Source organism: Fringilla coelebs (genome assembly GCF_963513975.1).
Source record: "Fringilla coelebs genome assembly, chromosome: 2".
NCBI lineage: Eukaryota > Metazoa > Chordata > Aves > Passeriformes > Fringillidae > Fringilla > Fringilla coelebs.
Window position 1 is genome coordinate 3,686,074 of NC_140029.1, and position 12,241 is coordinate 3,698,314.

At 45.1% G+C, this 12,241-nt stretch overlaps 2 protein-coding genes across 2 annotated transcripts; one reads left to right on the top strand and one right to left on the bottom strand.

The window, feature by feature from the left end:
* Nucleotides 1-543: 543 nt before the first annotated feature.
* Nucleotides 544-5,376, bottom strand: HMGN1 (high mobility group nucleosome binding domain 1). Its single transcript, XM_084201470.1, has 6 exons — nt 5,219-5,376; nt 4,917-4,949; nt 4,778-4,807; nt 4,626-4,676; nt 2,706-2,837; nt 544-1,441 (listed from the first exon to the last, which is right to left on the bottom strand). The coding sequence occupies exons 1-6, from the start codon at nt 5,231-5,233 to the stop codon at nt 1,394-1,396; spliced, it is 309 nt and encodes a 102-aa protein (XP_084057596.1). The 5' UTR covers nt 5,234-5,376; the 3' UTR covers nt 544-1,393.
* Nucleotides 5,377-5,458: 82 nt separating this feature from the next.
* Nucleotides 5,459-11,564, top strand: GET1 (guided entry of tail-anchored proteins factor 1). Its single transcript, XM_084201469.1, has 5 exons — nt 5,459-5,611; nt 7,310-7,475; nt 8,027-8,094; nt 9,350-9,464; nt 10,148-11,564. The coding sequence occupies exons 1-5, from the start codon at nt 5,522-5,524 to the stop codon at nt 10,219-10,221; spliced, it is 513 nt and encodes a 170-aa protein (XP_084057595.1). The 5' UTR covers nt 5,459-5,521; the 3' UTR covers nt 10,222-11,564.
* The last annotated feature ends 677 nt before the right edge of the window (nt 11,565-12,241 follow it).

Genomic DNA, 12,241 nt, shown 5'->3' on the forward strand with positions numbered 1-12,241 from the left:
CAGGTGTGCTCTGTGAGGAACACACCTGTGATGGAATGGAACAGGACCAGGTTGTGGTCTAAGGTTGGGAGACTTGCTATAGAAAAGTTGATTAAGAAAGCAAGTTAAAGGTGAAACTAAAGTGGCTTTTTTTAGAAATAACTGCAACAATTTGAAAAAGGCACTATAAATGTACAGGAAGCAGGTACTGGGCTTGCAGGTGTTACTTAGGTGCATAAACAAGTTCTGGGGTAAGAGAGAAAAAAAAACCAAAGAACAGACGTTACTGTTGGAGCTTGGCTCCTCTCAGGACAAGGTGACAGTTGTCTGGCTGGCATCTGAGACTTACTAATTACTGACTTGTTTTAAAGCAAACAGCAGCAGCACAAAGCTCTCAGCTTTCAAACTGCAAGTTTAGACTAATGCTGCAATTCTCCGCTCCCTGAACTGCCACCCATCTCTTTAAGGTATAATTTTAACACTCTGAAGGACACAGTTAAAAATCCAAACCACAGCACTCAATCAGATTGTGAGTTCACAGTCAATGCAGGAGCTATGGAAACATCCTTTCATAATCAAGATTTATTTGGCTTTTGTTTGGTGATCACAAACACTATCAACAATTTTACAATTGTTTTTATTCACAGAGCTTTTTTAAATCTAAAAACTAATTCTGGTTTTTTTTTTCCTAGAACTATTTCAAATATTTTTCACTCAATCTTTGTAGACAAGCTGTCCTTGAAAACTAGATGTGAAGTTCCAGTATCTCAAATATTGACATAACAAGTTTCATCTGCCAAGCAGAAACTTTTACTTAAGACAGTATTTAAAGATATAAAATAAAAGTTTCCAATCTTTTGCATCACAGCTACAAAGTTGTTGGAAAAAAATAAAGCTGCAACTACTAAAAATAACTTTGTCACTGATATACATCACTCAGCAAGAAATCCACCACTAGGGAGCAGTTTTATTAGATAAGCAATTCTACTGATGGTACAACCATAGAGAAAGATAAATAACTAAAATGTTAAGACATTCTCAACACATCATTATGAATTCCAAAGTCTGATCTGTGTTATGCTTCATTGTATAGGATAGAAAACTGTCCCTTGGAGTCTGTGGAACGTGAGGCCTAATCAAGGCCTCAATGCCCTCTCCTTAATTAACACACTGTTAATTTCTGGTTTCATAGAAAACAGACAACCAGTACATGATTTTACCACTTAAAAAAAGCATTTACACTTATCTAAATATGTAAAAAAATGGGTTGAGTCGGGATTCTCTCCTTTTTAAAAACGTGTTTTCTAGAACTACTAAAAAACTTGCATTTACAAAATAGTTGATAAAAATATTCCTCTGAATTGTACAAGAAGAAAGGTTTAAGGACCACCAGTTACAGATGTGGGAGCAGGTGTCACTCAGACTTCACTTCTTTCTCTGCAGCTGCATCAGGTGCTGGGGTCTGGAAAGGGGAAAAAAAAACAGAACACTTCAGTGCAGGAAGTTTTTAGAGGCTCTGATGAGTTTGGAGTGGTTTTAATGCACATTAAACCCTGCACAGAATAACCCTGACTTGTTCCTGCAGATTTCTCTTGGATCATGACCTGCTAAACCAAGCTGTCACAAAAAGGCTCCTTGGATCCAGGATGGATTGCAGGATGTTGATTTGTTACTAAACACACACTGCAAAATTTTAATTTTAATTGGATTACTGTCTTTATGACAGAAAAAACTTCAGCTTTTACACAGCTACAATTACATGAGGTGTTTAGAAAATCCATGAGGTAACACTTCATGCCTTTAAATTTCAGTGCCACACTTCAAATGTTCTTCAAATCTTAACCCTGTTTTAATTCTTAGCAAACAATAACATCCAGCAGGACAGACTCTGCCTCTTCTAGCCTTTGGTATAAAATTACACCTGGAATTTTGGGTGGTGTGACAAATCATCATCCATTCCTTGTAAATTTACATAATCTCTGCACCAGTGAACTAAAGGGACCCCAGGTGGGAATGCTGCCAAATTTGGTTCCACTGCTGAAACTTTACAGGCGCAAATTAAAAGACAGCAATAATGCCAAAAATTGAGTCAGCTGAAGAACTCGTAGTTAGAGCACAACTTTTTCACACTGCAAGCTTGCAAATGACAAACTGTTACTCCAGAGTAAATCCTCCTGCTCACTGAAGTACCCTCCTGTATGTTCCCTGGCCAAAAACCCCATCAGCTACCAAAAACCGAAATATTCCACTGAAAATGGAATGTTTCAGAAAATGTTTCTGTCACAGAAACCTGACACCAACTCCAGTGCCGTTACCACACTGGTGTTTCATCGCTGCAGATCTTGGTCTAAATTTGTAACTGACTTATGTCTGCATTCCAGGAGTGTAATACAGAGTGGAGGATGCTCCAAGTGACCTGATCCATGACTCCAAAAAGTTCAGCCTCTCTGGCACTGCGGTGCAGCCAAGACTCACCTGGCACAGTCACTTCTCCAGCAACAACAACTCATCAATTGTTGTACTTTGTCCCCGCACCAACCTGTCCCTTCTCCCAGCAGGGTCTGTCAATGTCACCTCAACTTTGCCCAGATCAGCTCTGGGTTTTCACTCAAGACTTTTTCCAGACCCAAGAAAAAGAATATTTCACATGTCAAGAAACTTTTGTACAAAAAAACCCCCAACTTCTCAGTAACAGCAAAGCCCAAACCCAGCCCTCCAAACTTCACCTCCTCAGTTTTAGCTTCCCCATTTTCTGCAGGCAGGTTGTCCTTTGTCTGCTCTTGGTTTGTCTCTTCTGTCTGTTTTCCTTTAGGCCCCTTCTTCCCCTTTGATGGAGCTTTCTTGTCCTCAGATTTATCCTACAATAAAATACATTTCCAATAAGTCAATTGTTATGATCTTCCGAGTAAACCTTGAAAAAAATAAAAAGCACAGAATACGAAGATGGATTTTCTAAGCTACCAACAACTCCTGATCACCCACTTATAAAATATTTCAGAATTATCTAATTGCAACACACTGATGTGTATACTTCAAATGCCAAAATATATTTTCCTTCATTAATATTGATTTAAAAAGGCCACCAAGTAACTCCATAATGAGCAAACTTCTCACAACTAGAAAAAATACTATGAGGAAAGTTTTAAAAACTGATAAAGTTGATGCAAAAAAGGGGTTTTTTTGATGAATCAAATAAAAAATCTTTGTTAATTAATAGCTTGAAGTAGTTGTAAGCAGAAAATCAGTATCACACATGAGCAGCAGTAAGTGCAGATGCATCACAGACACTGCAAAAAAAAAAAGGAAATTACAACTCAGTAGCATTGGAAAGCTTCCCCAAATTCTTTGGGCTTACAGCCCTGAGAGTGGGAAAACATACTCAAATCATCAGAATGAAGGTGGACTCCTGATCAGTAACTGCTCAAGAGGATTAATGCAATGAAAACATCAGGAAGTTTAAAAGATTATGAGTTTATCTGAAATTAAAGAATCACAGAACAGTTTCGGTTGAGAGGGATCCTTAAGATCATCTCATCCAGCTCCCAACACCTCCCACTGTCCCAGGCTGCTCCAGCCCCAGTGTCCAGCCTGGCCTTGGGCACTGCCGGGATCCAGGGGCAGCCCCAGCTGCTCTGGGAATTCCATGCCAGCCCCTGCCCACCCTGCCAGGGAACAATTCCTGCCAAATATCCCATCCAGTCCTGCCCTCTGTCAGTTTGAAGCCATTCCCTGTCACTCCATCCCTTGGAAATTGTCTCTCTTCATCTTTCTCATCAACTCCCTCTAGGTACTGAAAGGTCACAATGAGGCCACCCCAAGCCTTTCAATCAACACCTCACTAAGAAAAGCTTATGATGACAAAGGAACACTTAACAACACAAACAGAAATAAGCCAACAGACACAAGGCTTTTTTAAATTCTCCCCAAAACAAGAGTTTTATACCTTACTTATTTTAACTGTGAAAGCTGTGCTGAAAAATTCAAAGATCACGCAAACCCACTTTCTTACACACAAACACCTGAAAGCTTGACCATATGAATGGAACCTCATGTGGCTTTGAAGTGGCTAATACATTTTTTTTCTCTGTCCTAACACACTGCTTTAAAGCATCAGTTCTGTTTTATTCCCTCTTGTTACACAGATGAAATACAACGCTATGCACAGAATCATTCAGTTTGGAAAAGTCCTCCAAGATACTCCAGTCCAACTTTAACTGAGCACCACCCTGTCAAGCAGAGCAGAGCAAACAACATCCCGGCCTATCCTTGGACACCTCCAGGGAGGGAGACTTCAACCCCTCCCTGGGCAGCTTTTCCAATGCCTGACCAGCCTTTCTGTGAAGAAATTCCTCCTGATGTCCTAACACAGCTGCTTTGACAGTCAGGTAGTTCCACCCAATACCAAACCACAATGTAACACGCATGGATCCGTGCCCACACTACCATGCAATGCCTGGAGCTTAACAAGGCTCTACAGCCACAGTGATGGAATGTACCTGTAAATACTGGCAAAAGCACATCAAAACAACACTTCAGCCAAGTTCCCACAAGGAATAAAACCATTCCAGCACGGTGCACCAATGACACCACGCGGGATGCCCCCAAGCACCACCTCCTCTCCCTTCCCTTTTCCAATTCACTCTCACCTTTGTCGGTAACTTTTTAGGTTTCGGCTCTGCTTTGGCAGGCGCGGGTTTCTGAGGAGAGAGAACAAGTCAGGCGGGGATCCAGCCCTCGGGGACCCGTCCCGGGCACGGCCCCCGCCCATCCCGGCAGGGCCCCGCCGCTCGGCACTTACCGCGGAGAGCCGCGCCGACCGCCGCTTGGGCTGCGGGGGGAGACACGGACAGACACAGGGACAGAGAGAGAGACAAGGGCGTGAGGGGCGGGCGGGCCGCGGCAGCCCCGCCTGCCCCGCCGCCCTGCCCGCTCCTTACCTCCTCCGGGGCGTCCCCGTCCGCCACCGTCACCTGCAACACACACGGCGCGTCAGCGGGGCGGGGCGGCACCGGCCCCCGCCCGCCCCTTCCCGCCGCCGCTCCCGGACCGCCAGTCCCGCCGAGCCCCCCCGAGCCTCCCACACCCCCTGCCCCCTCCCCGGCACAAGGAGAAGGCGCCGGCCCCCGGTACCGCCCGCAGCACCGGACCCCGCGGCGCGGCCGCTTCCCGCCGAGCCCGCTCCCCGCACGCCCCCGGCCGTCCTCTCCCGGCGGCTCCGCTCGCTGCCGCCCGCCTTCACCTTCCTCTTCGGCATCTCGAGGCTCCTTCCCGGCCGCGACCCCCGCGGCTACGGCTGCTCGTGTGGCGCGGCTGCTGCGAGCGCTGCTGCGGCCGCCTGCGCGCCCCAGCCCGGCTGCGCAGCGGAGCCGCCCCCCTCCCCATCCCAGCAGCGCCAGCGGCGCCGCAACAGGATCCAGCCGGATCGGCGCGCGCCCCGCCCCGCCCCTCGCGCACCGCCTCCCCATTGGCCCGCCTGCCTCACGTGCCGCGCGCGGCCCCGCCTGCCCTCAGGCGGGCGCTGTGAGGCGGCGGCGCGGGGCCCATGGCGGAGAGCCGTGCCTGGCTGCTGGTGCTCAGCGCCGTGTTCCTCTGCAACGCGCTCAAGATCCTGCTGCCCTCCTGCTCCTCCCTCGTGAGTGATGCCGTCGATGGGGAAAAGGGAGGATGGCTGGGAGGGGACCCCAGGGAGCCGGCGGGCAGTTAATGGGGCTCTCCTAGCCCACGGGGGAGCGGTGCTGGGGCGGGAGCGCTCCCGGTGCCGCTCCCGCGGCCCCGGCTGGGACGGGCAGGGTCTGGTCCTGCTCTTGGCCTTGGAGAGGAGAAGCTGGTGCTGGAGATGGTGGAGCACAGCCCTGGTTTCTGGAGGATGAGTTACCGGTGTATTCAGTGATGCTCCTGAGCCTCCAGCCCTTGGGATGCATCACGGAATCATGGAATGGTTTGGGCTGGAAGGAACCTTAAGGATGATCCGCTCCAACCCCCCTGCCGTGTGCAGGGATCCTTCCAGCGGGCTTGGCTGCTCAGAGCCCCGTCCAGTCTGCTCTTGAACTCCGCCAGGGATGGGGCATCCACAGCTTCCCAGTTTTTGGGGTAGGAAGGACAGCTTTGCTCAGTTTTCAGCAGATGGACATGCCCATTGTTGAGATGGGAGACGAGTGGATACTGAGATTAAGGAGTTAAGTCATTGTAGGAATAAATCTCAATAATCTTAGCCACTGATTAGGGTGCCCCTGTTTGGATCTGAAGCATTGCTGTGGAAGTGTGGATAATGGAATTGAGGACAGATAAACTCTGTGGCTGCCAGAAAAACTCACATGTGTACAAAGATGCTGAAATCCGTGTCCCTCTGCTCTACCATGGAAACAACTTCACTGGCACAGAGATCAGTGTGCACTGTTCAAAAATGGACAAAAATCCTTTCAACCTTAAATCACCCTCAGCAGTTTGGGAAGCCGAGCTCAGTGTTGCTAGAGATGAGTGATGAAAGAGCCATATGAGGAGAGGCTGAGGGCATTTGGGTCCTTCGGTCTGGAGGAGGTGAGATTGGGATCTGCAGCTCCTCCCGAGGGACAGCTCTGATCTCTGGGACAGGGACAGCACCCAGGGAGGGCTGGAGCTGGGCCAGGGCAGGTTTAGGTTGGATTTAGGGAAAGGTTCTTTCCTGGAGGGTGCTGGCACTGCCCAGGCTGCCCAGGGAATGGGTACGGCCCCGAGGCTGCCAGAGCTCCAGGAGCCTTTGGTGGGATTGCTGGGGGTCTGGCCAGGGCCAGGGCTGGGACTCAATTCCTTGTGGGTCCTTTCCAACTTAGGATATTGTAAGATTCTCTGAAGATCCCTGCTCAGCTTTCTGCTGTGGTTTGAGGCTGAAGATGGTGTTATTGCTCTCACTCTCTGCAGGCCTGAGAACAGGATCCACAGGGAAATAAATTACATATGTCTTGGGGAGGCTGGAAGATTTACTAAGGAACAGCAATAAAAAGATTTTGTGTCCTTTGTGCCTGCATTTCTATGGCAAACAGAGTTCATGAACTGACAAGCAGGTGGTGCCTCAAGAAAAGAAATTAGGAAAGTAAAAGGAAGGGAGAAAATGTTGGAATACTTGGCTGCTGGAGCTGGAAATAGGAATGATCAAAGAATCATTTAAATTGGAAAAAACCTTCAAGATCGTTGAGTCCAGCTTGAGTCACTTATTCTCTTGTTACCCAAGGATTTCCTGCATCTCAAAGAAAGGGCCTTTTTTATGGGAGGCTTTTGAGATCATATTTTATACACACTAAAGCAAATCAATGGAATTCTGGACCAGGAATTGATCATTTCCTTCACTTCTTAGATATCCAGGCTGTTACAGAAGGATGCAGAGCAGGAATCCCAGATGAGAGCTGAGATCCAGACCATGAAGCAGGAGCTTGCCACCATCAGCATGATGGATGAGTTTGCCAGATATGCTCGGCTGGAGAGGAAGATCAACAAAATGACTGACAAGCTCAAAACCCACGGTACAGTGCCATGTCTGCTCCCTGTTCCATTTTCTGTTTCTGAAAAGCTGTCAAGAGCATTTTCAGCTTTAAGTATTTATCCTTCAAACTTGCCTTCCCCATCTCACCCTTTTGCCTTTCCTTTCTTCCCTTTCCTTTCTTCCCTTTCCTTTCTTCCCTTTCCTTCCTTCCCTTTCCTTCCTTCCCTTTCCTTTTCCCTTCTCTCTGTCATTCTCTCTCTCCTTTTTTTTCCTCTTTAAACTATTTTTAGAGCTTACCTGTGTCTTTCCAGGAATTTCCTGGGCTTCACTCTGTAATTATTTGTTCTTTTTCAGTGATGCCCATCACTGAATTCTGTTATGAGTAAGTCAGAATAGAAATTACAGTGTGATACAGAGCTAGGAGTTTGTTGTAGAAGGATGTTTTTAATATAGCTGTAAGTCATATGGAAAGAGATTTTTAACAGAGTAATGTCCAGCCTTAAAGTGTGAAATATTAAAGAATTACTAGTTTAATGTAATTATAATTCATTATTATAAGCAATGGAAAGTAATATTTTTTTTCTTTAACAGTGAAAGCACGAACTGCCCAATTAGCCAAAATAAAGTGGGTCATAAATATTGTATTCTACATATTGCAGGTAAGTAAATATTTTGTTATAGATACAACTTAACCCAAATCCTCAGTAGTGTTACAATTCTCTCCTGGTTTATTGGCCCTTATCTGGTCACTCAGGGCTCCCCCAGCCCAGGGAGGAGCTGGAGCTGCTGCAGAGAGCCCAGAGGAGGCTCCAGGATGAGCAGAGGGCTGGAGCAGCTCTGCTGGGAGGAAAGGCTGGCACAGCTGGCATTGCTCACCTGCACAGGAGAAGCTTTGGGCTGAGCTCAGGGTGGCCTTGCAGGGCCTGGAGGAGCCCCAGGAAACCTGGAGAGAGACAATTTCCAGGGGATGCAGGGACAGGACAGAGAATGGCTTCCAACTGAAAAATTACAGGCTTAGATCAGATATTAGGAAAAAATTCCTCCCTGTGAGGATGGGCAGGCCCTGGCACAGGGTGCCCAGAGCAGCTGTGGAGCCCCTGGATCCCTGGCAGTGCCCAAGGCCAGGTTGGACACTGGGGCTGGAGCAGCCTGGGACAGTGGGAGGTGTCCCTGCCATGGCAGGGGTGGCACTGGATGATCTTTATATTCCTTCCAGCCCAAACCATTTTGTGATTCCAAGGACACAGAGCTTGTCAGACAGAAAGAGTTTCTGGAACTAGAAGGGAAATGCTGCTGATAAAATCTGGTAGTTGAGCATGGAAGGAGTTTAATTTTCATCTCAGCTCTGTGTTCCTGGTTTTGGGAGGACAAGATTGGAGTTTGTCTTAGCTCTTTAATCACTGGAGTTTTTTTATATATGGCCCCATATCCAGGAAAGTTCTGCTACGTGTAAATATAATTCTGGCTTTGAAACCAAAATATACTTCTGCTGAGGATGCAGATCTCCACCTACAGCTGCCACACATTTCCCCATGGTGCCTCAACAGATTGTCTGAGTAGTTCTGACGTGATGCCAAAGAATTTGCTAACGGGGATGGCAGTGGTCAGCCTGAAGATTTCTGTAGGGGTTTGTTAAAATGAGTTGCACTCCTTGTAGAAAAAAATTCAGGCTAAAAAGGGTCATCAGAATTTTAACAAATGCTATGACTGTGTTTGACTCTGCAGGATTGAAAAGAGGGTCTTTAAAGAAAGATCCCCTTGCAGCCTCCTAATATTGTTTATAAATTTAAGGTCATATAAAATCTAAAAATATTTTGAAGAAGATAAAATAACAAAGAAACAATTCCAGATAGCACTGAGAATGTACTTTGGTGTGTGTTATTATCCAAACTAATAAAAGAATCCCTATTCCAGGCTGCCCTGATGATCTCTCTGATCTGGAAGTACTACTCCGAGCCTGTCACGGTGCTTCCAAGCAAGTGGTTGGCTCCCCTGGAGCGCCTGGTGGCCTTCCCTACAGGAGTGGCAGGTGAGGAAAAGGACATGGCCATGCCCCAGAGCATCCAGGGATTAACAGCAGCTGCTTCTCTGACTCCCAGAGCACAGGGTTCAAGTATTTGAGCAGCTCTTCCATGTCTGCTCAGTTCCGGTTTCTTGAAGTGCTCACAGAATTTTGTCATTTTTATTTCCACCCAAGCAGAGCATTGCCCTTCTCTGTATTGAATAGATCCTGGGGAAGATTTAAATTAGAAAATCAGAAGATCACCCAAAAGGGAGTTGTATTCACAGGTGTGCTATGAATAGCTATGTACTTACAAAACAACTGATTTCAATTTCAGAGGAAATTTACTTTTTATCTTTCCCAAATCCTGAATTTTAGTTCAAGCAAAGCATTCTGCCAGGCCTTGAACTTAGATAATTTCTCTTGGGTCTGTAGCAGATAATTTTAGCTCTGGGGTGCACTCACCACACTTTAGCTCATATTTGTGTATTTGATGCTCATTTCCCAAGGCAATCCACAATTTTTTGGGACCAGCATTGATTTATCTCCCATCTCTTGTACCTCCCTTTTGTATATAAAGAGTTTAGTTCCTGTTGGCCTCATGAATTCTGAGTTTAATTTTTTACACTTCCAAGGTTGTTTGCAGCTGCACAGGTTCCTCAGGGTTATTAATCCAACAACTTCAATTGTGGTTTCTCCCTCTTTTCCAGGAGGTGTGGGAATTACTTGCTGGCTCGTGGTCTGCAATAAAGTTGTAGCTATCATGCTGCACCCCTTCAGCTGAAGGAATCCCAGCAAGCCATGGACTCCTCAGCTGCATTTACATAATCACTGTTTTAAATTAATTAAAAAAAAAAAAAAAGGAACAGTTATCTTTCATGAGACAAGGTCTGAGACAATCTTTGTTACTCCATTTGGATATCTGTCAGTCCTTTGGATTCTTTTGATCTCTCTTCCCAGAGTTTGTCTTTCATTTTGGAAAGAACAGCACTGCTGGTTATAAAACCTCATTTTGGGTTTAGTCATGGCAGAACCATAAGGTTTTGTCATGGCCTGTTGTCAGCAACATCTAAAAGTGTTGGATTTGTGGTTTTAAATTGGAACTGTGCTGGCTTTAGGAATTAATTTGGGAGCTTGGCTGTTCCTTTGCTGTGAGATGTGGAAGCTTCACCCTGAGGTGGGATCATGTTGGGCAGTGCAGAGGGCAGAGGTTGTTTGCTTGGCTTGGGGCAAAAGAATTTCCTTGTAATTTTTTACCCTAAAATCAGAATATTCTTGAACTCTCCTAAAAAAACAGATGAGTTAAATCAAGATTTTTAGCTCTTAAGAGGTTTTTTCAGCTGCCAAGCACAAGCTGCTGTCAGTGAAGCAGAAGACAGTGGTGTTCCTGCAGGGGGGATGCTGATTGAGCTTCCCACTCTGGCATTCCCACAGCAATGATCCCTTCTGCTATTCCAGGGCCTTTTCCTCCCTGCAGCAAGGAAGGGGCCAGACCCCTCCAAAATTGGCACTGCCTTTAAAAACCAGTTCAATAGGTCAGGTTATGTTATGTGTATATATATGGATTAAATATTTTTGTTTGTTTTAATGTTAATTTAAAAATTGGGATTTTAGGAATTACATTTAGCCTACATGAAGATAAATATAAAGGAAAAAATATTGTGATTGAATGTTATGTATAATTGTGATTTTATTAAGGAAATAAAGCTTTTCAACCCATCTTAGGTTTTTTCACCTCTTTTTTTAATATTAACTGCAGTTTTGCTAAACAACCCACAAAAACCCCAAACAAGCAAACCCAAAATGACAAAACAAACCCCAAACTCATCAAAATCCATGCCAAAACAACAGCCCCTGTGTTTGTGTATAAGGAAATACTGTTTGAATCAACTCAACTAAATAATTGTTTTAATTATTTGAAGTGTTGCTGCAACAGGTTCAGCTCTGAATGTCTTTGTCCTCTTTAAAAACTTTTGTAGTGTACTTTTGGACAATTTTTAAAGTGCAACTGCCTTTAAAAATTAACAAAATGCCCCTAATTTTTCCAAACTTCACATGAATTTAGCAAGTACTTAATAAATTAGTGTGAGGAACAAACCACAATCCTCCCCTTGCTTACATAACCTTACACAAGGATTTTTAGAGGCTTTTTGGGGACTGGCTATGCCTGACTTCTCCAAAACAATGCTCTCCTCTTGCACATTCATCTCTGGATGTCAGCTGGGGAAGTTACCAGGCAAACTGCTTTGATAAGTTCCAACAGAGGGAAAGAATGAGGCTTTAGAGGTTTCTAATGCTCGTGAAAACAATGTAGGAGCAAATTATTTTTATTATCTGTGAATTCTGGAAGCTGTTTGGGGAGTGAAGGAACTAAAAAAGTGTTTTCTTTTATTGCATTGTTGGTCCTCACCCAGCAGTGAACCTTATGAAAGCTGGGTGCTCATGTCAGCATGAGCTGACAACCACCCAGCTCCCAAATTCCAGCGCCTTGGGAATGCAAAAACCTGGAAGTTCCTAAACAAGGACTAACTTTTACCTGGTAACAGGTAAAAATGATAAGGAATTCTTAATATAACATATGTTTGTGGAAACAAGACCAAGCACAGAATGTGTTTTTTGTGACAACTGATTGGATTGTTTTGGAAAAAATCATGGAAAGCAATTGCCAGTGCTTGTAAAATTTAATAAACATTTAATGAAAGCAAAACATTTGGTTTGTAACAATGTGAATGTTTAAACTTTCTAAAGGCAAGCTGATATACTTAACTATCAGGAATAACTGAGGAGTAACTCAGGAGCTGGTT

Coding starts and splice junctions, on each gene's coding strand:
- HMGN1 (XM_084201470.1), bottom strand. Junction 4,677..4,777: donor GGTCGGCGCGGCTCTCCGCG/GTAAGTGCCGAG, acceptor CTCTCTCCTCAG/AAACCCGCGCCTGCCAAAGC. Junction 1,442..2,705: donor GGGAAGCTAAAACTGAGGAG/GTGAAGTTTGGA, acceptor TCCCCTTTCCAG/ACCCCAGCACCTGATGCAGC.
- GET1 (XM_084201469.1), top strand. CDS start 5,522: ATGGCGGAGAGCCGTGCCTGGCTGCTGGTGCTCAGCGCCGTGTTCCTC. Junction 5,612..7,309: donor TGCCCTCCTGCTCCTCCCTC/GTGAGTGATGCC, acceptor TTCACTTCTTAG/ATATCCAGGCTGTTACAGAA. Junction 8,095..9,349: donor TTGTATTCTACATATTGCAG/GTAAGTAAATAT, acceptor TCCCTATTCCAG/GCTGCCCTGATGATCTCTCT.